This window comes from Aquila chrysaetos, chromosome 22 (assembly GCF_900496995.4).
Source record: "Aquila chrysaetos chrysaetos chromosome 22, bAquChr1.4, whole genome shotgun sequence".
In the NCBI taxonomy this organism is placed as follows: domain Eukaryota; kingdom Metazoa; phylum Chordata; class Aves; order Accipitriformes; family Accipitridae; genus Aquila; species Aquila chrysaetos.
This window is the reverse complement of record NC_044025.1, coordinates 21,870,922-21,896,727: the sequence shown is the minus strand read 5'-3', so window position 1 is coordinate 21,896,727 and position 25,806 is coordinate 21,870,922. Positions and strand designations below refer to the sequence as shown.

The following is a 25,806-nucleotide window of genomic DNA, read 5'->3' as shown; positions in this document are numbered from 1 at the left end:
GTCCTGTCTGCCCCTGGGCATTCCCATGGCCACCTGCCCTTTGTCCTGCCTGTCCCCAAAAGGAGCAGCTTTCCCTGAGTCCCAGCCCCATGCCCTTTGGGGGAGCATGTTAAAAACCACACGGTGATGTTTCGGCAGCAGTGGATCCGAGGGGTCACTGGGATGTCGGTGCACAGTGACTATGGAGCTGCCAATGCCAGAAGATAGGGAGTGCTGTGTTTCTTGACGCTGTTTGTCCAAATAGCCCCATGTCCTGTTGTCAACTGTGGTTGATGCTGCAGTGGTCAGGATGTGCAGAAAAGCCCCCTCAAAATTTGGAGTAAGCTGGGCAGTCGTTGGTCCTCCCCAGGCTGAAGCGATGAGTGAGCTGCTGCTGAGGCAGCCAGCTAAGCTTGCTTCCTGCTCAGCCTATATGTGGCAGGAGGTCATTACTGGAAATATTCACCCTATCAGCAACTGCTCAGTAAAATACCAGCACAAACACCTACAGCATTTATGGGTGGGCTGGTGAATACCTGTTGCTGTTCTTTGTGGCCTAGCAGTGCCTGGAAGGCAGCTCTGTGCTGAGCGCAGTGTTGTAACTAAGACACAAAGATGGTACAGACCTAAAGGAGTTCGGTATCTCCCTTAAAGACAGTGAAATATGGCAGAAACAAGGGCTGCTGTGCTGTGTGACTGGACAGCTGAACCCCTGTGTCTCCTGTTCTTGTTTGAGTTTTCTTCAGAAAATGGCCAATACCTTGTGGGAAGTTAAATCTACATCCAGAGAGCACTTGGGTGTGTTTCAGATTTAGGTTTCCTAGAGGTGATAGGGAATTACATGCCAGCTATTGCTTCTGGGCTTTTGCGCTGCGGTTGCAGTCTGATACCTGTTTTTAAAGTGGAGTAAAGTGGGTGGAGAGGAAAGCTTACATTGCTGACTGGATATTTGGAAAGATCGAATGGCAGTTTTCCCAAATCCTGAGCAAAACACACCTTTCTATTCTTGCATTTCCCAACTGTGTCTCGCCATCCTACAGTGACGGCTCCCAGCTGAGAATCAGAATACAATTAAGGAGCAAACAAAATTCATTTTCCTGACACTTCAGCGGCAGAACTGCCCCCCACGCAAGCCCCAGCATTTCCCTTTGTTTGGGTACTGCTGCGTCTCTCCAGCCCTTGGCGAGCACACTGGCCAGCGGTGAATCCTGGCTTGGTTTGACCTCTCCCGTGACATTTCCTTATTGATTTCCCTCCATCCCTCAGAAGCATCAGCCTCAGACAATTGCAGTTCAGCAGATGTGTGAGTCGAAATTGAGACGGTTCATCAAAGTTCAAAATGAAAAGCAACATTGGCTTTTGGAGTCGAATCCTCCAACGGAGACATTTAATAACTGTCAATATTTAATAAAAATGCAGAAGATAGCACTGCACATCTCAGTCATGTTTATTTATATAGATGCAGTTTGCTGCTCGGGGCCAGCTTTTACTTATGTGCTTCTCTTATTAAATTTTGTTTGCCCGTTTTATTTGAGGCTGTTGCGATCTGTGACATTGTGTGTGTTACCTCCAGCCGTGTAGCCGGCCTAAGAGAGAACATCAGCTTCCGTATAGAAATGCCTGCTCCGCAGGGATGTGAAGATGCATGTGCTACAACACTAAGAGGGGCAGTGGTCCTGCGAGGGACACACCATGCGCAAAGAAGTCGCGTGTGTTGTCCGAAGCACCACAGGAGATCAGGATTCCTGCAGCAACTGGCAACACTGGCAAAAGTAATCCTGTTTGAAAAGCATATGGGAAAGTGAGGAAAAACCCTGTTGGGGGTTACTACAGTTATTTCCCCGTAGCAAAAGGCATTGGGCTTTCCACTTTTTTTTTTTTTAAGGAGGCACTTGTGATTGTACCTACCAAACTCCTGAAACAAAAGGCTCAAAGTACAGCCCGTTTCCCAAAGGGGGACGTTTGCCGCCTTGTCTTTTCACTGCTGACTGCCTTACAGCAACACTACCAAGCATTTATTCTCTGAAAAAAGTTTCAACTTTGGTTAGAAATAAGAAGCACTCAAAGCAGCTTTGATAAGGTAACCGACAGCTTACAGATTTTACCCTCCAATATTGCAGTATTTCTAAAACAGGCCTTGTATTTGGGCAGGCACTGCTGCCTTTTGGGGGAGCCCCAGTGAGGAAGACCCAGCCAGACTCTGCATCGCTGCGGCTTTCCAAGCACATGGTGGAAAGGCTGCTGGTCTCCCTGAGGAGCAGGATCACCCCGTGGGCCGTGCAGCCCTTCTTGGCCATCTCGGGGTTTTGTTTGGTCTGTGTCCTCACAGGGATGGGCTGCTGGGGAAGGAGGGCTGGCAGGGGGAGCCAGCGCGGGGAGGGAAGCTCCTGCTCAGTGTCAAGGGAAAATAGATTTGTTGTGTAACAGAGAATTAGTGCTCAGAAATCCTTTCCATAAGCTCAGCAGCCCAGATCTACTTCTGTGGCAGGAGCAAAGCCACACAAAAGCCTTCAGCCGGGAAGCAAAAATAGCTCTCCCGATCCCCTGCCCTGCCCAGCTGCGCGCTTTGGTTCTCAGACCCACTCCACTCTGCCGTTGGGGACTGGGGGGCACTGCCTGTGTGCTCTGACCCCAGTCCTGGCAGAGCCCTGCTGCTCCCAGCACCAGGACCGGAGAGAGTCCAGGCATCCCATGGAGGAGCGGGCGGCTGTGGTCCTGCTGCCTGGAGGCCGTGGGGACGGTGCTGGCTGGGTCTGGGGACAGCAGGGTCCAGCCACTCCGCAGACAGCAGCTCCCCCCATCCTGCCTCAGGGCTGCCAGGGCCCGAGTTGGTGCTCAGAGCACGCTGCCAAAAGCACTTTGTTAGTCTGTACCTCATCTGTGAGGAAGAGGAACACGTTTTGTTGCCTCACTACGGATAGGAAGAATGAGGCAGAAAAGCGAATCACTCAAGTTCATGGGGAAAATTGGTACCAGACTAGTAATTTCTGCTCCTTAGCCCATGGCTGCAAGGCTCCTGCACCTCTGGGCTGAAAGAGGATTGCAGAGTTGATTTTTTCCAATATAAAGCAAAGCTCAGTTCTCTGCTTGTGCTAGCTTAGCTTTTTGTCAGTGATGATCGTGATTAATTTTGTGCTTAGGTGAACTATCAGTGGAGTTTTGAGTTTTTATTTAAAGCAAGAGAAGAAGCAGATGGCTAATGTATTTGCCCATGCAAGCACTGCTCCACTGTGCTTCCAGGTTTCCACTGGGGCCCTGTTTATTACCAGATTAACTGGAGCCTCGGCTGAAATCCAGAGGGGTCAGATGCCTTGCCCGGGGCTTACACGCTAAGGGGCTCCATCACTTTTAGTGCAGAGGGCAGACGGGCCACTTTGCACACGTGAGCGACGTGCAGCCCCCGGGCCAGAGTCCCCCTTGCTCCCTGACCCGCAGGTGCTGCCCGAGGGTGGGCACCGTGCAGGGTGTGCGAGGGACCCCGCGGCACAGGCAGCAGCGTGCGGGAGGCAGCGCAGGCGAGCCAGAGCCCAGCAGAGATGGCGATGCGGCTTTGCCCATGCTGGTGCTCTGTCAGAGGAGATTTGTCTCATACAGGTTAATACAGACCCGTGCTGAAACACAGCCACCAGTTAAACCCACAGCATGCTTGCTGGTGGCCAGTCCTGGTAACACCCCAAAAGCTCAGCAGGGAGTAACTACCGTGTAGGACTCGCCTGCTCAAGCAGAGCTTGGATTGATTGATCCAAAGTCCTTTTATCTGGCAGGTCACTTAATGCAGCTGGTCATCTGGTGCAACGTGAAACTCAGGATGCACAGAAGAGGGGGAGAGGAGGAGGAGGAGAAGAGAGAGGGGAGCTGGGCTTTGCCAGCTCTGTCTTTCCAGAGAGGAGAGTACAGGGGGAAAATAGCCACATCTGGACTAAACTAACTTCTCCGACCTAGGCATGTGGGTCTGGGGAGATGCTCCCAGTGCTGCTGTTGTCTGCAGAGTGCTGTGGCTGAGCAGAGGGTTTTCCCGCAGCAGCTGCCTGCCCTGACTTGAGACGCTTAACGTCCTGCCAGGTGATGGTCTGGCTTTGCCAGTAGGTGACCCTGCCGCTTGGCTAGCCGGTGTTCTCTAAACACCTGGAGAGGCTTGGCCTCTTCCCCTGGAAATCACCTTTGCCAGCTCGGAGGAGAGGCTCTGAGCCATGTATCCTGGGCTGCTGCACACCATTGGGACAGACGGGGATGAAACTAAAGAGTGCCAACTCTGCAAAGCCAAACCAGGCTCCAGCAAAACACATTTATTCCCGTGTTCCTGCTAACATCATGTTCTCTTTACCTATTTTTTCAGCTAAGCCTTTTATAGAGGAAAAAGGTTATAGAAGTAGAGCACAGAGATCTGATTCCCTGTTAGAAAACTCACTTCTTTGTGTAGACAAAGCCAGCACTGGGAATCTGCAGGGTGAGCTAAGCTGAGCTCTCATTGTCCCAAGTTTTGGCTGGAGCAGAGTTGAGCTGGTAGTGTCACCCACAGAAACTAATCATCTCCTTCCTCCAACCCCTCGCAGGAGTTAAGGGTGTCCTGATGCACAGAATAATAGGCCTGGCAAGACCTCAAGCTATGAATTAACTAGTCGGTTGTGCAAAATCTCCAGGGGAGTGAAGAACAAGCCTCTTGTGCCACCCTGAGCTCATTTAGCAAAGCAGGAAACTTTGCCTTTGCAACACTCTCCTGTCTTCATCTGAAATCAAAACTTCCACCTGCTGAATCATTTGCTTCTAACAGGGTGAGTGTTCGGGCTGAGCTGAGAGGTGACACTGAGCCCAGAGAGGGACCTGAGTGACAGCCACGGCCCCAGCCTAGGCTTGGTGATGGTGCAGTGCAGCTTTGCTCTGCTTTCGTTTTCCAGTCTACATTGCTAATTGTCATGATTAGAGTTTAAATGAGGAGCAAGAAAAGACAGAACTTGAATTGGTGTTAAATTTATTGATGAGTAAAAAAAAAGCCATTTGCTTTGAAGCTGCCCCGACAGAGGATCCCTCTGGCCAAGGGGTGCTCCAGTGCAGGGCGAGTGCGGAGGCAGCAGCTTGGGAAGATCACCTCCAGAAGTGTCATTTGAACGATTGCTCTCTGCATTGGTTGGTCTGGTTTTTGCTTTCCAGTATCAAAGCCAGTATGGCCAGCAAGGTGACCAGTGCAGGGAAAATGCAGTTAACCCCTGCCAGACTTTACCTCTTAGCTGCTCTGAATTTTAAGTCTTCGACGGCTCCTCTGCACTGGACAGCATACGGGACTGGATCCTGCGCTGGACTCTGTTGTGCACGGCTGGATCCTGCACTAGACTCGGTGCAGGGCTGGATTCTGCCTTCTCGCCCTGTGCACAAGTTCCTTGGCACAGAGGAGGTGCTGCACAGGACCCCCTTGCTCTCCCGCTGGGCTGGGGCTGATGCTTCAACCCTGCCCCAGTCCCTTCCTGGGCATTGCTGCAGCCCGCGCTCCTCGGTGCCAGCTGCCCCACAGGCACGAGGGGACGGATGAGCCCTCGCTCCACTGCTGCTCAGGCAGGACCCGGAGGACGGGGAATTACCGGAGGAGGGAGCAGCAGGGTGCTGGTGGGGAGCAGATGTGATGCCGTGCCAGCGGGAACGTTCCCAGGGGGATGCGGTACCTGGCGTCAGAGAGCTGTTCCTGCCCCTCTTCCTACCGCAGTCATCTCACCCTTGCTGACTTGTCTCGGTGCTGCCTCAGCTCTTGGGTTCATTCTCTGAGGCCTTTCCTGTTTGATAGTTGATCTGTAATTTAGCATTTTCTACGGTATCAGCAACAACTTCCTCTTGCCCCTGTACTATAAACTGAACACCTCCAGCCTTGACATAAGCTCGCATACATGCATCCATGACGGAAATGATGCAGCTGTTAAAACAAGCCTCATGAAGCCGGCCAACCTGGTGTGAGCAAACCTGTGATGATTACAGTGAAGACAAGTCATGGCATTCAGATGCTCTCCACAGACTGCCTCAGATCTTTATTTTCTCTTGTTGCTGTCACTTTTCTTATTTAAAAAACCTGACGTGTCATCAGATTTCCTGGTGGTGATTAAAGGACCCAGAGCTGGGTCCTGCTGTGGGCAATGCCATTTCTGATTTGTAAAGAGATCATTTATCCTGGCACTTCAGGCATTTTTTCCGCCATACTCAGGAGTTCAGGCGCTGGTACCACAGGGCTCAGCGAGGGGATGATAAACCTGAGCAAACACTGTGCTCAGTGCGGCATTGTGCAGGGCACGCTGCCTCTGGGGCGCGGAGCGGCCAGGCCGGCTGCTGGCACATTCCCTGTTCTGGTCGCCGGTGGGTCGGAGCCAGCAGCCGCCACGGTGGAGGGTTTGTAGCAGAGCCTCGGCACTGGGGACAAGGGTCGGACAAACGCAGCTGGCGACTGGATTTTTCTCCAGTAAAGGAGTGAAGCAATGCGAGCTTCTCCATGTTACCCAGCAGTATCCTTTAATGCTGCGCTGGAGAGCTGTCTGTAGAACTGGGAAGAGGAGGCTGGACAGATGTCCCTGCATCGGCAGCATCTCTCAATGCATCTCTGTTTTTTAAAGCCATACTTGCCCAGTTGATGTTACTTTGAAATCAAATTTGTAAATACATTTGATTTGGAACTTCATCGGTCTCCCTCAAACTGTTCAAACTGTGATTTATTCAAAGACTGACTAGATTAAAACTGTAGGTTGCAGTGGCTATAAAATATTTACATTGACGTTCAGTTACACTGCACATTGATTTCTGGAGAGCAGAAGTGACATGCAAGGCTCTAAATCTTCTGGGCTTCTGGTGTGCTGTTGCTTATTGCACACTTTAAAAACAAAGGAGCTTCAGTTGTGCCGGGTCCTTAAAATACAGGCATTTGTCCGGTCTGGGCCCAACCCAGAAGTGGGGAGCATTCACCCAGCCTGCTGTGGGGACGCAGGTACCTCCGCTTGGCACAGCGGGGCAGGCGGCCCCGGGGCCGGAGAGCATTTGGGTGTTGGCGGTGGCTGCCCCAGGACACTGGCTTGGTGCTGCCTGTAGGTCTCCACAGCCAAACTGGAGCCTCCTTTGCCGTGCAGCAGTGTGGCTCTGGGCATGCCCGCTCTCCTCCCGGGAGCATCCTGCAGTGCTGGGGCAGCCTGCCCATCGGCTGATGCCGGGGCTTGTCTCTTCCTCTTCTGCAGTTTTTGAAGAGCCCGAAGACCCAAGTAACCGGTCGTTTTTTTCCGAGATCATCTCCTCAATCTCCGATGTCAAATTCAGCCACAGTGGGAGGTATATCATGACCCGGGACTATCTCACCGTCAAGGTGTGGGACCTGAACATGGAGAACCGGCCCATAGAGACCTACCAGGTGAGTGTGGCACGGCCGGGCACCTGCAGCAGTTGGGCACCCACAGTGCTCCTGCCCAAGCCGTGCTCCCGGGCCGGTGGCAGGGGGGATGGGTACAAACCTGATGGATGGGAGCATCGTACCATTAAATCACAGAAAGCAAACGAAGAACTGTTAAATGTGAGCTCGAGTGGCCTGGTGAATTGTAACCCCTATCCCCAGGTTGGGTGTCGGTGAGGAGGGGAAGCTCAGGTGCCGGCAGCCAGCGTGGGAGGCAAGCGTCAGGGCAGACCAGCAGTCCTTGCCACCCTCTGCCAGGGGACGTGCCCTGGTGCTGGCCGCTGCTGCCCGAGCCACACGTGGAGCAGTGCTGGTGCTGCTGCTTGCAGTGAAAAGGTGGCCGTGGGCAAGGGCATGCAATAACGGGCCGTGCCAACACAAGAGTGCAGGGCTGGGCTGGGTCCTTCAGCCACCGGCAAGCGCCGGGCTGGCATTTGCCGGCCGCTGGGCTGTGCCAGTCGGTGTTGTGGCCTCATGCCCCATCCCTCCCTGCCGGCAGGTTCACGACTACCTGCGGAGCAAGCTCTGCTCGCTCTACGAGAACGACTGCATCTTTGACAAGTTCGAGTGCGTCTGGAATGGGTCTGACAGGTGAGCAGTTCGGCAGCGTGGCTCCACCCCAGCACCCAGCCCTGCGGGTGCTGAGTTTGGTCCAGAGGGTGCACACTTTGGGATGGCCCGGTGAGTCCCACGTCCCCCCCTGTGGTGCCTTCCCTGGCCTTTGGCTGGGTGCCGGGTCTGGAGAGTTTCCTGTGGGTACAACAGGGATCACCCGAACCCACAGCCCTATACCCAAGCGCTGCTGAGGGTGTCTGATGGGGTCCCGTCTCTCCCCTGGACGGGTTTGGTTCCTGTCTCCATTTCACCCACACCTGGAGGAGGGTGGTGATGCGTTTGGCTCCCGATTGCCCAAATCTGGGGATGACAACTACCCACGCATCAAGCACACTGAACCAGGTGGCAGAAAGCATGCAAGACCAGTTGACGTGGCAGGATTGCCACATTTCTTTCTCTAAACCATCAGAGCAAGTTAATGAGGCACAACTGGACCTGAAGCCGAAATTCCAAATCTAATCCAAATCTCATTATGCCTCTGGATATTCAGTCTGCCTCTAGTCACGAGGCAGTTTGCCCCTAAAAAGGTGTGAAAAATCATTCAGTTCAGGTCAGCTAAATAGTCACCGTAAAGACTGATCTCTGTACGCATTGTTACCCTGAAAGGAATTGCCTCTCCCATGCACGTTCCCTGGGTTAAGGAGGACACAGCGACATGGCTTCACTGGCAGAGCTTGAGCCTTTTGGTGCAGGACAGGGCACGAGCTGCCTGGCATCTTGGTTGTGCCCCCACGTCCTGTGGGGCCTGTGCTGGGCAGGTCTGGGGTATCGCAGCTGGGTGGGTGGCGGGGGCCGGGGCCACGCACGGTGACCTGTCCTTCTTCCCTCCTCGCAGCGTCATCATGACCGGCTCCTACAACAACTTCTTCCGCATGTTCGACCGCAACACCAAGCGTGACGTGACGCTGGAGGCCTCGCGGGAGAACAGCAAACCCCGCGCCATCCTCAAGCCCCGCAAGGTCTGCGTGGGCGGCAAGCGGAGGAAAGACGAAATTAGCGTGGACAGTCTGGACTTTAGCAAAAAGATCCTGCATACAGCTTGGCACCCCTCCGAGAATATCATTGCCGTGGCAGCAACAAATAACCTGTATATATTCCAGGACAAGGTTAACTAGGAGGACAAGTTGTTCTTTAGGAATCTCATGTACTGAATACTAGTAAACACAAGATTTCAAATGTTTCTTTTCTTTCTTTCTTTTTTTTTTTTTCCTTTTCCTTCCTATTCCTTTGTTCAGTTATGCTCTGCAGATAGCGGTTGTGCAGAGGCGAGCACTCCTGCACCCCTGGGCACCTGGGGCAGTGGGGGGCACAGTCAGCAGACACCAGATTTCTCTTTATTTATGTGTTGAGAGCTAAGACATAATGTGGGGCAGCTGGGGAGGTGTTAGGTTTTTGCTATCCCGGTGTCCCCAGGCGGCACTGGGGTGGCTCTAGCTGTCTGCCGATGGATGAGCGTGGCGATGCGGCAGTGTGGGCTGTCAGCACTCGGCTGGGGAGGAGACGGGGAGGGGGCGTGCAGTGTGTGCGGGGGCACATGCTGTGTGCCCTTCAGGGGCTCTAGTTACAGCAGTCCCACTCTGATTGCTTTAAACTTGATCCTAGAAATATTCCACCTGTTACGTTGCAAGGTCAGAATGTTGTCCCCTCTGCCATTTTTCACCTTTGTCTTTTTATTATTATTATTTTGTGTTTTTACCAACAGAGACAGCAAAACCAAATGTAAAATGGAAAAGTTCAGATTTGCAATGGACAAGCTTATAGGGGGGGATCTGCTGCGCACCGAGACATGTCTGCTGTAGCCAGGCTCCTACCTTCCCCCCCACCCCACAGAAACTCTCCTGAGGATTTGGCTTTGTAGATACTGTGGTGCCTTTTTTGGTATATGAAATACCTTTGTAAATGATGCTTCCAAACTGCATTGATTGCAAACCAAATTGAACCTGGGCTTTTCTTCTGCATTTCTTTTCTTTTGCTTTGGTCATTTTTACTTGTTCTGTTTGTTGTAAGCTCTTGCATGTTGTGACTCTCTCTCTCTCTCTCTCTCTCTCTCTCTCTTTTTCTCTCTCTCTCTTTTTATTTATTTGATTTTTTTAAAGATAAAGTATAAGTTGCTAATTTATGACCTTCTAAAAAAGAATCCAACCATATATTGCTGTTATCACCTGACTGCTTCAGAGAGAGGCTGTCTGTTGTCCTACATTATAATAATAATAATGATAATAATAATAAAACCAATAACTCTTTGCATGGCAAGGCTGCCCCTTTCTACTCTAAAGATTGTTCAGGGCCCTCTTTTACCTGAGCAACTGTTCCATAAAAAAAAAGAGCTACCTAATTTTCAGTCAATCTGAAAACTGCTCCTGCAACAAAAAGCAAATGAACAAATAGTCAGTTAAAAAAAATTGAACACTGTCACATTAGAAGTGGCTCCGTAAGGGTGGCCCTGCTGTGCATCCCTTCCGCTGGGGCAGCAGGCATCCTACCAGCGCCTGCATCCTTGCAGGGATGTTTACACGACTCTCTGAGGGCAAAGTGCTCTCTTGGGACAGCCTCTCTGCGAGGCACCACGAGGATTCCCAGCGTGTCCCGCGATGGCTTCCCAGCTCCTACACTCGACAAGGGAGACGAACTGCTGCTTACTCAAGGAGCGCAGGGACCGTGCGGAAAACCAGGAGCTGTGCAGCGGTGGGGACCCCGGCTGGGCCCCGGGCCAGGGGAGGCTGCTGCCCCAGCCCCTGGGACAGATCCTGGGGGTGCTGACCTGCTGGGACGCCCCATCCCCGCCTCGCATGCCTGCGCAGGGCAGCAGCGGGGAGAGCTTGCTGCCTTCAGAGGAGTGAACACAAGGGAAAAAACAAAGTGCACTGGCTTATAAATTTATTACAAGTGATGGCTTTCAGGAGTAACTTTTTTTTTTAAAAATGAAATGGTAAAAAAAAAATAGCAAGAGTAAATGAACCATTTTTTAAAAAAAAAATGTTCTTTTTTGGTTCCTGTAAAGAAAGCCTGCACTCTGGTATCAGAAGTAAAGTTGTCCCAAATGTGTCTTTGTGTGGAGTCGCTGCTTGTGCCTCTTGCATGGTGGGTGATGGTAGCTCTGTGGCACCCAGATGGTGTTTGAAGAAGGTCCCTGGTCAGAGGTTGGCTGCCAGGTCTGCGCTGATGAGGGATGGCTGAGGGGGTCCCCGAGACCTCAGGGATTCTGCATCCATGCTGAGGCTAGAGGACATCGGGGCAGTGGATAATTTGGAGACCAGTCAGTGGGAATACAGCCTCCCCATCCAGCTGGACACACCATGGCAAGGGTCAATCCTTGGGCTGTGGTGGGGCTGAGCAAACGTCCTGCCAGTCCCACATCTGCCACTGGGAGGGGGTGTGGGAACCCAGGGATGCATAAAGTGGGAGGTCCCCTCCTCGTCCATTGGTTGCGGAAGGCAGGTATCACTGTGGCTTTGTCACCCATGGCCCTGTCCTGCTTAGGATGCATTTGTGCATGGGTGGGGAGGGTTAGCGCTGCTGCTGGTGCAGGGCTGGGCATGGCATGGGCCGTAGTGCTGGGGAGGTCGCAGCCATGCCGGAGTGACTGCCACCAGCCTCAGCCAGGAGGAATATCTGCTTTTGGAAACCACGCTGCCCAACGGCATCCTGCACCCACTTACCCAGAAATCATGTCTACGAAATTCACAGTGATCGTCCATACGGAGGGATGTTTGGTGTTGTGCCCGTCTGTTGTAGGTGGTTGCTGTTCTCCCCGGTGCAGCCACGCACGCAGAGCCCTGCTCACAGCCCAGCAGGGTCGGTGGCCTTTCCCACGAGGGGAAGGTGCCGTTTGCCTCATTTCTGCACAGGTGCCGTGTTGCCCTGTGGGAGAGCGCAGTAGCTCCCGAAGATGCCGGGGTGAAGCAAGGGAGCGGGGTGCACACCATGGCTGGTGCCGGTGCCATGCAGGGGGACGTGCTGGGGAGGAGCCACCGTGGCCGGCCATGCCCATGCTTCATCCCGGGGGGCTGCCTGGTGCGGCAGCCACCATCAGCACAACCCTGCGAGTAGCAGAGCCCCCACCGTGCACTCAGATGCCAGGGAGGCATTAATTCCCTTTTCACAGCTTGGCTAAGTGCAGTGGGGTGGATAGGCTTGGGTTGCTTTCTTTTAAAACAGTCCCTTCTGCTCATCTGCAGCCTGCAGCAGCAAGGCAAAAGTGATGGGGACCTTGAGGGGTACCGAGGAGGGGAGACGCCTGTAACCAGGCTGGGAACCAGTTATATTCAGTAACTGCCATTGAGCCCTACATCGGTCAGTGAAGCAGTCACTCACCATGGTACTTCAGCTGGCCCTTGATGTGCAGAAAGCAAAAATCCTGAATGCTTTCTGCAGCAGTAGAGGGGCATTTGAGAGTACTAAGGGATGCTGTATTGAGGGGCAGCGTGCATGCCATGCGAGCGGTGTTGGATGATGCTGTGTGCGGGGTGCTGCCCGGTGCAGGTGGTGTCTGAGGGGCAGGCTGCCGCCTGACAGCCCGCAATCGATGTCCTGCTCGCTCATGCAGGGAGCAACATTATCACATCCCAGATGTTAGCCCCGTGGCCCAACCTCAGCACTAAATATCTCCAATAACAGGGCTATATGGAGTGACAAGGGCTATTATTCTTACCCTGCAGCCTGGCCTCTGGAAAATGGAGCTGCTGGACCTTCTGTCTGGTGACAGTGCCTGGGGAACAAGTTGGACCCCGTTGAAACTCCACCTGGCATCGGGCTGGCTCAGCAGATCGAGGCAGGAGATGAGCACTTCCATTTATCCAGGGTCTCTCCGCCACAAGCCGGAGCCACTGGCTAACAGGAGCTGGACTCCCCTTTGCATGACATTTGCAGGAGTGGATCGTGGGTGATTGCGTGGGGACATTCATGCCCATAAAGGAGCTGCTCTGGGTGGATTGTTGAGCCCTCATCCTCAGCTGTCTCATCAAACACTGTATCTCACAGAAACCAAACATAGCTTTAGCTCCACACACAGGTTTGGCAGTAAATACATATATATTTACTGATCCTAGCATCCACCTGTCCTTTAGCAGCATTTCAGCTGAAGCCAACAGGTCAGTGATAGGAGGTGTGGGCTGAGTCCTTCTCCCTGCCCCGGCCAGGGCTCAGGTGAGATGCTGCAGGTCCCTGCTGGCATCCCGGTGGCTGCAGAGCTCATTGCCTTGTTGCCTCCATACAGACACTGACAACCAATTAGTCATGATGAGGATGGGCAGTTTCACTGAAACTTCCCCCCTGGCATTCGGGGAGCTGCAGAGGAGCTGGGGAGGACACAGGGCAGCTGGGGCTCCTCTCGCTCCCTCCTGCTCCCATGCAGGTTGGGCAACTCCCTGCCGCAGTGAAGAGCAGTGCCTGGACCCCACACCAACAGCTCCGACCCATCACAGAGACCAAGGTCATGGCTCACCCTCCACCACCCGGCATGGGGAACAGCGGATCCTGCAGTGCTTTTCAGGAAGAATCTGGTTTTATTTTCCATTTGAAATCACTGCTAATAGCTGAGTTAACTTTACAACAAACCTAAAGCAGGATCTGAGGCAGAAAAGCTTGCCCAGGTGAGCCGCAGGTTAGCAGTTATCTTTGTACTGTCTGCCCTGACCTGTGCAAAGATCTGCTGCACTGTGCATGGCATGGTGCGAGCATGGGCACGGCAAAGGTGAGCCCTGTTCTGCCTGTGCCACGTTGTGCCCTGCCGTGCCATGCCGGCCCTACATGCCGTACTGGACAGGAAGGGGCACATGGGGTGAATGTGGGAGGGCTGTTGTCGATGGTAAATCATTGGGAGTCTCTAACACATCACCCTCTTCAGCAGGACAAATCCCATTATTCGATAAAGCATTAAAAGGACCTGTCAGTTCCTCTGCAGTCTGTGTGCTGGTTCTCTGCTGTTCTTGGTGATGAATTTAAACAGCGGCACCTAATTAGAAGCTGCAGGGCATGGATTATACTGTCAAGGAAATGTTATTCAAACAGACACTCATTTACCTTCACGTTAACTGTGTGACCTTAATCTACTAAAATGTGCACGGATTCAAGCCCTGGCTTTATTCCTCGGTGTGCAGTGCACGTCCAAGCGGGGCAGCTGAGGGCGGCACTGTGAGCATTTTCTTCCCAAGAGCTTCTGGGTAAGTCATGGATACCCAGAGAGCTCTTCAAAATTCCCAGCAAGGCTTCTGACATTTAAAACAGCCACATTTGTTTTTACCTCTGTGGAAAATAAGTTATGTGTAGAGCACCGGAGACTCAACTCACGGAAGGACCAGTCACTGGTGAGGCCGTGCTGCTGTCAATGGAGTTACAAAGGGTGGGAGGGGATGCCCAAAACACAGAGCTCTCATTTCCAAGTGTTTTAAAAGGTTGTGGCATTGCCCCTTCAGGTGCTGAGATCAAAGCTGAGCCCGGCTGCTCTACAAGGCACAAAGCTGCTGGACTCCTGGTGCGGGGCACGAGGTCTCCTGCAGCTGCATCCACGATGCTTCTCTTCATGACAGCTGGAGTCCCCCACGTCCTTCCAGCACCTCCATGTCCTTTGGGACAGTATTCAAAAAGTCCCCTGTCAGAGTCCCACTGAACGCATCCTCCCTTTCCCGTCACAGCTCTTTCCCGCATTGCTGCAGAGCCTGCTCAGGGCCACGTCTGAGCTGGGTCCCGTCCCCCCCCGACCACGGTCACCCCTCTGTGCAGCCCAGTCTGCTGCCGGCATGCGTGTGCCAAGGAAGAAATGGCATATCAGTGAAGTATCATTAGAAGACCAGTGCATATCAGCTCAAAATTAAATTTTAAACAGATTATTTAGGACTGGAAGTTCTTATTCTCTCCCACAAGTGAAGGTGAGATGTGATAAAATTAGACTTCTGTGACTGTCATTAGCCACTGACCATAATCATTGCTCAGCAACAGCCACCCTCCCACAGCACAGTGAGCCGTGGCATCAAAGTAAAATCACAAAGTTCATAATAAATAGTCTTTTCTTCCCAGTTTTCTGGAAGGACCTATTGCACCATCACTTTGCTGTGAATCCCTGGCTTGCTCCCACATACCTCAGTTCATGCCTGAGCACAGCTCATCTTCGGCAGGGTAGGAGGGCGAAACGCCGTCGTGAAGGCACCCGCTCACCCGGTGTGCATGGCTGGACCCATGGCAGGCCGGCAGCCACACATCACACACAGGAAAAATAACTTTTTTCTAAAGCCTGCGGAATGAACATGAAGAAAGCAACAAGGAATAGCGCTGCTGAGCTGATACCTGCTTACTGTTGAAAACTACAGCGAGAGTTGGGTGTCCTACCACGGTTCATCACGGCTGTGGGGGCAGCTGAAAGTGGTGTGGGCAGAGAGCAGGGCAGACACCGGCTGGGAATGTCCCCAACAGCTGGGAATGTCCCCAGAAGCCGTGAGAGGTGCAGGTTGCATCAGCTGCGCAGGTGGCACAGCCCCAGTGCTGCCAGCCCCTCATCTGGGGAATGGGCAGGGTTACGGGGCCCCCGTTTACTGCTGCTTGCAAGAGCGGCTGAGATCCCTCGGGAAGCCCTGGGTTCAGTGCTGGCTCCTGAAGTAGGAGAGTGAAGAAGAAACTGTCAAGCGGTGCCAGGTCTGCGCTTAGCAGCTGGAAACAGCAACACGGCCCCAAAAGAAATTGAAGCCTGAGACTGGGACTGGCCCTCCCACTGGTGACGGACTGCAGCTCCTTATCCCAGAAATGACTCCAGCTTTTCAAAATTTGAATTTCTTTCCCTTTCCTAAGCATTCTTACATTTAAATCCTGCTCTGCCAGCCTATTGTGAGCACTCAGCCACAGCAGCAGCCTGATGGCAGGGCTGCGACGGGGAAGGTGCTAGAAAAGTTGTCAGCATCCCTTATACCCAGCCTCCTCTCTGGAAGAGGATCCCATGGACTGTCCCTGCTGCTGGGGGACACAGGGGACCATGCTGCAGGGGCAAGGGACCAGCTCCACAATGTCATGGTGACAGCATCACCAGCACATCCTCCAGCAGCATCACTGCGGCTGCAACAGCAGCACCCCCCCCCACCAGGGGCCCGGTACGTTAGGTGTAATTGCTTTATCCACAGAATAAGCAGATAAATAAATGTTAATGAACATCTGGTCTCCATAAACAAGATAAATTAAAATTAATAGCAATCTTATCCATTTAATGAACAAGTCAACCATATTTTAAAACAGCCATAAAAAATGCATGGCTTCCTGCAGGGACGCGTTAAGCTGAGTGAAAAATTCATTTACTGGCAGAGCGGGGCTACATCGTGCTCTCACAGGGCAGGGACGCGTTGCCACAATTCCCACCACCAGCATCCTACCCTGGGCACCTTCTGCATCCCAGACGTGGCCACAGAGTTGTTTCCCAGAGGGCACTTGAGGAGACACGAGGGCACCGCGCAGGCTGGCGGGCACGGACGGGCCCTGCTGGGTGCAGGGATGGCTGTGGGGTCCCCCTGTGTCCCGGGGGTTCAGAGGACTCCGTGCTGTCGGCAGCTGACCACCGAAATGAGCTGACCCGTCTGTTAGCACCACTGCTGTCTGCTGGATTCGTTTGACCCTTGACTGCCAAAACCTTCTGGTGCTGTGGCTTAGTAGACTCTTAGTTTGTTCATAAAAAAGATTTTAAAGAAGTTTAAAATTAAAAACCACTCTTGCTGTTCTGTTTGTCCAGTAGTGATCCGGCTGGTGACAGGCATGCACAGTGGCTGCAGCGGAGCAGGGCAGCTGTGGGGTTTGCATCTAGCACCCGCACGGTGCAGCGCGCAGCGTTGGCCGGTGAAAGCAAAGGCCGCCCTGCCTGCCCACCCTGCCCGCCACCCCCACCACGGGCAGGAGCCTGGGAAGGAGAGGTCCGGCTTCGGGCAGGTCAGTGCAGAACCAACGCTTTTCTTCTGAACTGATGTTATCGCAGCAAAAACGTTTATGTTTTGTCCTTGGCAAAACCCCTTCTGCTCACCTTGTTCTGTGTTCCTGCACCAGTTCCTCGTGTCCCCCGGTGTCCCTCACTCCTGTTCTGAGATGTGAATAAATAAATATGAAACCCATCTGCCTGAAGCAGGCAATCCAAAATTCTTAAGACATCTGGCATTCAAGTACATGAAGAATTTGTTAAAAATTAAGAAAACCATGCTGAGGGTCTAACTTGCCAACACAAGTTCATTGGCAGCAGCCGTTGGGTGGGATTTCTCCAGGTCTGACAGTGACTGCGGAACCGCAGGCAGCTCTGCCATCCCCACCCTGCCTGTGCAGCACGGCCCTTGCAGAGCGCTCTGCAGCCTCCCCCTGCTTCCCTGGCAGGCATACAGTCAGAGTTTAATTGTACTTTCCAGGTGGGAACTACACTTCCCACAGGGTCTAACAGTTTTGGCCATACGCAAGCTACAATCCTCCTTACTCCAGCAAAGGCATCACCCGATGCTAGTTTCTGATGGCTTGGGTGCTGCCACACTGATGGAGCAGGCAGGCATTAAGAGAGAGGAGGGATGCTTGCCCTGAATTTAGGAGTACATTCTTACTACAAGCACCATGTTTCAGATGGCAGCAGTACAAATCCCTCCCAAGCTGCCTAAATCTTTGTGAACAACCTTCCATCTTGGTGCTCAGACTGCAAGTCCCAATGGCTGGTCACCGAAACCGTAACTGCTGAAAAAAATCCAGTTTCTCATGGAAGAACCAATCCTTCCCCAGCCCTCAACTCAGAGCAAGACATCCGTGTCAAATACAGAAGAAATAGAAGGAAATACTTTGACACCGCCATCCCTACCATCTCATATTTAAGCAAAAAACTAAACTAGAAAATAATTTTGCTTGGCACCCCATAGCACATACGCTGACCTGAATGCTGCTGCTGAAGTGTAATCCAATGTCACACAGTGCCACAGGTACTGTTTTGCCAAACGCAGCCAAGAATCTAGGTGATATGACTTCAGTTGTTTGCTTTACTTGTAAATTCACAAGTTCAACAAAATCCAACAAAAACTGGTATTAGGCCTGTACAATCCATATATAAAAAGGGTTGGTTTATTGTAGTTCAAATACATAAACTGAACAATCCCAACATTTCAAAATTAAACTTTAGAAACACAAGTTTAACATTCAAAACAGGAGTATAGTTTACAAGAATTGCCCAGAGGGGAAATCCACAGTCTAATCCAGAAGTATGTAAAGATCACTTTATCGTAAATAAAAATGTGTTTATACAACCGTCCTGTTCTGCTCCAGTAACCACTGTTATTTACCAAGTGTTTCCAACTTCGAGTAAAAATTACTAGATAAATCTTCACTTGGGCAGAGCAACCTGATTTTGCTTCTAATTCATGGATAGGGTAAGGAACAAAGCAGACCTGTGAACAAATTTAATTTGGTCTCTTAGTTATAATTCTCCTCTCTCAGTTCTAACTCTGGCTTTAATGGATTTAGTTCCATTTACAAGGGTGAGAGCAAGCAGAGAATTGGGACTTGTGTTTCCAGAACGCGGTCTTCAGTAATCAATAATTTAAGCTATCAGACAGCATTTCACCTCCTCAGCCAGGGACCGCAGGTAACCATTAGGAGGCTGGCGGCACACACGTAGTACAAGTTCAAACCACAAGCGTGATCATCCTTAAGACTCACATGTGTGACACTGCTGAGAAGAACGCCTCCAAATATCAGACACTCACACCTCATATACAGATACTGCATTGCTCTGAGATCTGAAGTTACCAAACACAGCCCACGTGTTCGGATTTTTGTCAGTCATGCCCCAAAGAAACTCATAAATACCTTTAATGTGGGTTTTTTGTTGTTGGTCATCCCCCCTTCTCCCAGCCCTGAGACCATTTTATGTTCACAAATGCTGCTTCTTCCTCTGCTCCTCAGATGGTTTTGCAATATATTCACGGTAATGTATATGTATAAACCTGACAGATGGCTCATGCAAGCTTTTTGATTTAATAGATACTCTTGGCTTAAGAGTATTTCATAACTATTTTGTTGTTCGTCTTGTAGGCTCTGAAGCTGTGGGTGGTGGAGGCGGGCCTCGACGGTCCAGGTCATCTACATAGGACACAATGAGTTTGCGTCTCTCTTCTGGTACGCAGTCAAGTACCAGGTATCGCTTGTCGTTTTGTAGTATCTTCTCTACATCTTTCAGATGCTGATCTGACTCCTGGATCAACTTTTTGGATCTGAAAGCAAGTGTAAGAATTACCACCTGAGAGTGGTGCAGGACGTGCAGAACACCCCGGGAACCCACCCTGCTCCTGGCGGTGGCTGCTACGAGCTTAGAGAAGCTGCCTTCACCGTAAGAAAGCACAGGTAGAGTCAACGGAAAGGCAAAGCAGGGAAAGGCTGCAGAGACCTGGGTATCTTCTTAGCTAGAAAGATGCCACTTTAGGTCAGGACTAGGCATGTCAACAGTACTCTATGCACAGGAAATAAAGGCTTGTTGCCTACATTTGTGCTACATTAACTAAGCACCATGAAGACTCATGTCTGGCTGCAATGGCCTTGTACAGCACTACATGAACTATACAAATGCTAAAACCTAGAGGGGACAAAAAAAAAAAACAAACAAAAAACCAGAGTTTTACATTCAGCATCTAAATGAGGCAAATAATTAGAATTTGGATGCGGGACTCTCAGTTATGATCCAGCTTGACTGACTGACTGTGTCCGCCACACCGGCTTAGAGCACTGTCACTCAGCTCACTGACAGCAGCACCACCTGAAACCAGAACTCCAACACACTACAGTGCTGACCGCAAGGGAACCATGTGGTTTGTTAGGATCCAAAGAACTTAATTTCATTTTCTCCTTTTGAAGTGAACTCATGTTTCTGACAGGAAACTTGTTTTGGTCCATACCCAAGATTCTGTATCAGCCTTACCATCCCCTGAAACTGAGTGAAAAAGTCAACTGCTTTGTAAATCTACCCACCTGTAAGGCATACCCTTTCAATTAAATCCTCCCACAGAAACCAGGCAAATTATTTATGGGGGTTTTTTTTATAAAATTTCAATGAAGCCAATATCTCTTTGCTGTCTACTCCAATATCCTGAAAGAGTCCTCATTTCAGTATTGATCCCTCCTGAGTCTAAATCAAGGACTAATACAAACATGAGAGATGGCCCTCACCACAAATTTAATGCCTGACAGCTCAAGAGTACTATTCACAGAATACTATGCCAAAGCCAAAAAGAACCTCACACCTGTGTTAGTCTGACTTTTATTCTGACTTTTATTACTCGTTAAGTCAGCAGCAGCAATGTCAAAATAAAGCGAAATGAAGTCTGCTGCAGACATTTTTTTTTTTCTAGACAGGTTATGAAAAGTTGTAAAAGTGTTAACTTAGACACCACCATCTTATGCTAGGAGAAAAAACAGTCACCAGTTTGTTGCCACTTATACGGAAAAGCACAATAAAAAGATTAGTCCTTTGTTGACATTATGCTACACACCTGTACGTTATAAATTTGGTCTCTTTCAATAGTGTTCGGAAGTCAGCTTTGGCAGTAATGTATTTGTCTCTAATGTATTCCTCAAACTCCCTTTGTTTTTTCTGAAAGAAAAAATGTAAGCTTAAAACACTGAATGCAGATTACATACTTCATGCAACTTAAACATACTGAACATAAGCAATAATTACGTTATATTTTTCCTTATCTTTTACATTGTTAATTAAAAAACTTATTTAAACAATAACACTTCTGTTCACATAAAGCAGAAACCACTTCAGCAGCCATTAACTTTCTCTATATCCTGCACCATACTAAAAGTTAGCAACAGTGATGCAAACCACTTACCCTGTCACTCGAAGAAAATTTAATGCACCTTGGATCTTCTTTAATGATTTTTTTCACTTCTTTCCATGTTGATGTTAAAGTTATCTTTCAAAAAAAGCAAAAATAGATAAATTAAAAGAAAATCAGATTCTAAGAATACGGAATGTAAATATTACTACATCTGAAGCTTTTAAATATCTCCCAAATCCTCTGACAAAGTTGTTGCTGTATTTTCAAGTGTTGGGTTTTGATTATTTATACTACTACATTAGTACTTTTAAGTAGATGATTTTATGTATTTACTTTTCTTTAGTATTTTGAGATGGCATTTTCAGACCAAAGTCCTCACAAATACCATTTACATCCCAACGTCTTTTTCTAGTACGTATTTATGTGTATCAATGCGTTGTTAAAAATTACCTACAGAAAACTTGCTTCAGAGTTACATGTCTGTCATTTTATTCTATCACACTAAAAATCTCCCCAATGTTCTTAAGGACTTTTAACCGAAGCATTAAAAAAATGAGGTAAAAACTTTTGGGTTAAAAGAAAGCTGACTGAAGTTGGCACATAACTAAAAAAGAGCAAGCCTCCCTAAAACCCCACAACACACAGAATAGGTGATAAGAGTTCCATAGCGTTACATAGAATAAAAGTTAGGATTCAGTAGCACAAAATAAAGCAGGAGAACATCAAAACAGATGAACTTGGTAAGATTATATACTGATATTCACTAAGACAAACACACTGGATATCTGAAAGAGCAAGATGCCATATAGTAAAGAGTATCAAATAATTCGGTGTTGAAGAAATGTAACATCCTGTGGGAGATAAAAAGATCACTGGTTAGAATTTTAAATGTAAATGAACTGTATGTTAAACCAAAATAACACTCAAGATAAACAGGTAAGGAAACATAATGCACAAATTTTGTTATGAAGAAGAAAAGACAGTGGTGAAGCAAAGGGGCCCTGGAAATGAAAACAAACAAATCAGATTGTGTGACAGAAAATCAGAAAAATCACGATGGGCTGGCAAAGATTTGAAGTTTGAATATATACAGCTCTTACCGCTGAAGTTTCATCCAGAAGTTGCCTAAAGTGTTCCCTCTTCTTTTTGGTAAGTGCCTCAATGTGTTCATTAAAGAGCTTCTCTTTCTCTTCTCTTTCTAGCAAGGAGCCAGATTCCCATCGATGATCTTTACGTAGAGTCCTTCTGGTATCAGACCATGACACATCTGAAGAACGCACCTGAGCCAAAAGATTACAATTTTTTTAAACCGTTTTTTCTACGGTTCACTGATATCACTGATATCTCATGTACTTAAGGTTTTTGGGTTTTTTATTTCTCTTGTTTTGAGTTAAGGTTCGAATTAAAGATTAAAAAAATTCCCCAAACCCCAAACCAAAACCAAACAGCTTATAAGTAAAAGACTGTTGTAGCTTCCCCACAAATAGTAAACAAGCAGTTGCAGAAGGAATTACTTTACATCAGTTCAAATGCGGATGGAGATAGCCCACTGACTTGGCTGAGCATTCTCTCAAAAAGAAAAATCCAGCACCCTCCTCCTCTGTGCATAACATACCATATTAACCGTAAGTGGTCTGGAAAGGCAGCCTCAGAGACAATTACTTCCAAAGAGGCACTAGGAGCTTTGCAGTGCTTTGCTTCTAGCCCAGAGAGCATCCTCAAGGAGCTGTTGCTTTATGTTACTAGCTATACCAGCAGATGAGAGTGATGAGCCATTTATGTCCTGCCCCGTTATAAAGACTTCAGTGCTGAAATGCGGAACTGAACACTAGTAACGTGTTTGGATTTCATATCTTACACCAGGGAGGAAGGGCATAGTACACATACTGGTGAAAACTCATTTTGCTAATCCTGTCCTCTTAATAGGACATTCGCCATACAGGAACTGCTCTCTCACAGATTAGCTTGACCAGCAGAACAAAGTAAACACATAACGTAGCAGAGAAATGGTAAGACAAAGGCGCTGTGTTTGGAGCATGAAGAAGGGAGACAATGCAAAAATAAGGGGACTATTCCTAATGCTCAACAATATCTAATTTTGCAACAGACATACTGAAGTTTACAGTAGCATGACTGAAAATCTACCATCACCCATGAGATTCCAGAGAAACAGCAGGAATAATGCTACCCGCTAACTCCCTGGGCAAGAGGCCAGCACATGAACCCTAAATGCAAAGCATTCTCTTCCAACCAAGGCAAAACTCCCAACAGTGAGCGGAGAGCAGCGGGGAGAAGAGAGCAGGATTCTATTTCTATATATACTTAACTACAAATGCCAAAAAGCTTTTACATAGGGCAACAATTCGAAAAAGAATGCACTGACAAGCTGAGAAAGCCCGTCCATATCTCACCATGTCAGATAGAAGCGCTTTGAAGTTTTGTATAGCTTCTTCCCGTTTGTGCTGCTCACGTTCTCTATCAATTTCCTTGGTTTGCTCTGAACGAGCTTTCTGGACTTCCCTTTCTCGTTCACGCAAACTTGCCTCAATGCGAGCTTGTCTTTCCAGCTCCTTTTCTTTTTCAGAATCTAAATTCTGAGATGTAAGAACAAACTTTTCTCAATAAAACAATACAACACCTTTCAAATTTTCACTAGACAGGTAAGTAAATGAAAGGGTTATCAAACTAAAGGCATCTTGGAACAAAATACTTAAAAGTGATTTGAGATCTATGGATTGCAAAATTTTGCTTCAACAGCTATATTGGAGCAGTATAGGGTTTATATGGGGGAAAGAGAAGCTTAGTCACAATGCTGATCACAGAAACTCTTCTCGGGAGCATGTTTCTTGTGTACAGTGACAAACTCTGAATAATGGGTTGGCAGGGGTAGAGTGGTATGACTATTTGTTAGCCCAGTTTTACATTCTCAACCACTAATTGCCTGGGGGAGAAAGGTAGGAATACTGGATTAAGAGAGAAGAACCAGTGAAGGAACTGTGTATGAATCATCTATATTCCTGAAGGAAGCTCAGCTGATAAAAAAAAACATCACAGCAAAGGAAACTCTGTCATCCTGGTAGGAAGTAATCAATGTGGTGTCTGTATTTTCTGAAGTTTTACAGCCATTTTTACAATCAATGGCTTTACAAGAGTCTCTGCCTTTCTTGCTCTGCTGGACAAATTCTCCCAAATATTCTGTGTGTGTATGCACACATGCATACACACACCATGAAAATCTGCAGCAGCACCACCACCAGGGATAGTACTCCTAAGTTTCAAGCTGTCATTCTGGGGTACTTCTACAAATAACTATAGTATAGAATTTTCTTTAGTATGCAACTAAAGCACATATTAGTCTATCTTCTACTTAGTTACTTCACACATTAATAGCAATGCAACCAGCAGAACATCCTAAGTTATACTTCCGAATGTCCCATGCATACCTTAGCTATTTTTTCTATGTACTGTTTGAAAAGGTCTTCCCTCTGTGAAGAGCTATCCACTGCTTTGTAACGGGGGTCAGTCTCTACTTTGTCCTTCACTTTGCTCCAGCGAGACTGACTGTCCAGGTGGTGATTAGCCAGTAGTTCAAAGAAGTCCATTTTGATCTGTTTTACAGACAGAAACAGAAAGACAATGCTTGAGAAAGATATTTTGATACCCAACAGTTTGCTCTTACGAAAAAAGGAGTCAACTTACCTCCAACAGAGGGAAGCATATTAATATTACATACCATTACAATTTAGAGAAATCACTAAAACTCTGAATTTAGATATAACCGCATCTAAAATTCACTTCCCCTTAGGACAATTTTGCTAAAGCAGATACATTTAGAAGATCTGCTACATCTAAGATGAACTATATTCTTTAAAGAATGATTCACCAATACAGTTTTTATTATTTTCCTCCAATTTAAGCTTCTTTTTTGAGCTTTTATATATATATATATCTCAAAGTAACAAGTTACTGACTGTACATTATAGCATTTTGCATATTAATACTACAGAAGCCATGCAGTTTTAAGCAGGGCTCTAGACAAATATTTATGGATTCATCATCCAAGTGTACAATGAACAGAGGTAAATACTTGGATCTGCTGATAAAGAGCAATGTCTTAAGATGGATCTAACCAATAAAGAATTACCCACATATGGTAATTAAGTAAATTACATTTAAGATGGATATGCACATATATATAAAAGTTTCAGGAAATGTTTTAGTCTACTTTTTCAATTGGAAATGGCACGTCAGCTCTCTGTCCATAACAGCAGGTATTGCAAAGGGCTGGCAGAGGATCAATCCTATTACTTTTTTTATCTCGAGACAACTAGCAACATTGTTTTCATCCAAACTCCCAGAACCAGCAGTTGCAAGAGCAACTACTGTGCCTCTATTACATCTCTTTTTTCTGGGGTAGATGATCTCCCTGTTCCTGCTGCACTTTAGGTCCTAGGTATTTTCTCCTTTTTATTTCCTTAGAAGTCTGGTTTGGCATTTAAGCCTCCATCTCTCCGAAGCAGAGAGGCGAGGGGCTGGTTCGCCTCACTCGCTGAGTGCCAGGGAATGACTCTAGGGACTCCACATGCAAGGTGAAGCATGCTGCCTTCACAGCATCCCAAACCTTGCTGGTCCACAAAACAAAACCCATCTTTATTGCACACTAATTAAAAAAAAACCCCAACAACCTAGGAGAAAGGTTGGCCATTCATTTTTTGCTACTTATCTCCTCTCCTCATCCTTTTAAAAAAAAGAAAACTACCAAAAGCAGTTTAGCTCCAAACCACTGAGGTTGGTAAGGGAAGCGAGCAGATGGACAGGCGAACAAACTCTGGCTTGCCAGAGAACTGTCACATCCCGATTTTCTAAAAGGGTGTTTAGTCACAGAATGCAAGAACGAAATGAAGATCAGAACCAGCGTTCTGCAGGCTTGCCCACCGACAATTTTAGTTCTTCACAATATTCACATATAAACTTAATTTCTTTACTATCTCAACAGAGAGATTAAGATAGTAAACAGAGATTAGAAAACAACTGGTT

General features: G+C 48.4%; 2 protein-coding genes across 11 annotated transcripts in view; one reads left to right on the top strand and one right to left on the bottom strand.

The window, feature by feature from the left end:
* Positions 1-11,047, top strand: part of PPP2R2B (protein phosphatase 2 regulatory subunit Bbeta) — a 115,867-nt gene extending 104,820 nt beyond the window's left edge. For all 4 annotated transcript variants that reach the window (XM_029997836.2, XM_029997833.1, XM_029997834.1 and 1 more), the window contains 3 exons: positions 7,179-7,348; positions 7,887-7,978; positions 8,838-11,047. In XM_029997836.2, coding sequence (XP_029853696.1) covers positions 7,179-7,348; positions 7,887-7,978; positions 8,838-9,117 — 542 coding nt within the window. In that variant the 3' untranslated portion in view covers positions 9,118-11,047. The remainder of the gene's footprint in view (positions 1-7,178; positions 7,349-7,886; positions 7,979-8,837) is intronic.
* Positions 11,048-18,039: 6,992 nt separating this feature from the next.
* Positions 18,040-25,806, bottom strand: part of TCERG1 (transcription elongation regulator 1) — a 35,315-nt gene continuing 27,548 nt past the window's right edge. For all 7 annotated transcript variants that reach the window (XM_029997951.2, XM_029997956.2, XM_029997950.2 and 4 more), the window contains 6 exons: positions 24,213-24,377; positions 23,181-23,363; positions 21,870-22,049; positions 20,821-20,904; positions 20,476-20,576; positions 18,040-19,203 (listed from right to left, as the gene is read on the bottom strand). In XM_029997951.2, coding sequence (XP_029853811.1) covers positions 19,002-19,203; positions 20,476-20,576; positions 20,821-20,904; positions 21,870-22,049; positions 23,181-23,363; positions 24,213-24,377 — 915 coding nt within the window. In that variant the 3' untranslated portion in view covers positions 18,040-19,001. The remainder of the gene's footprint in view (positions 19,204-20,475; positions 20,577-20,820; positions 20,905-21,869; positions 22,050-23,180; positions 23,364-24,212; positions 24,378-25,806) is intronic.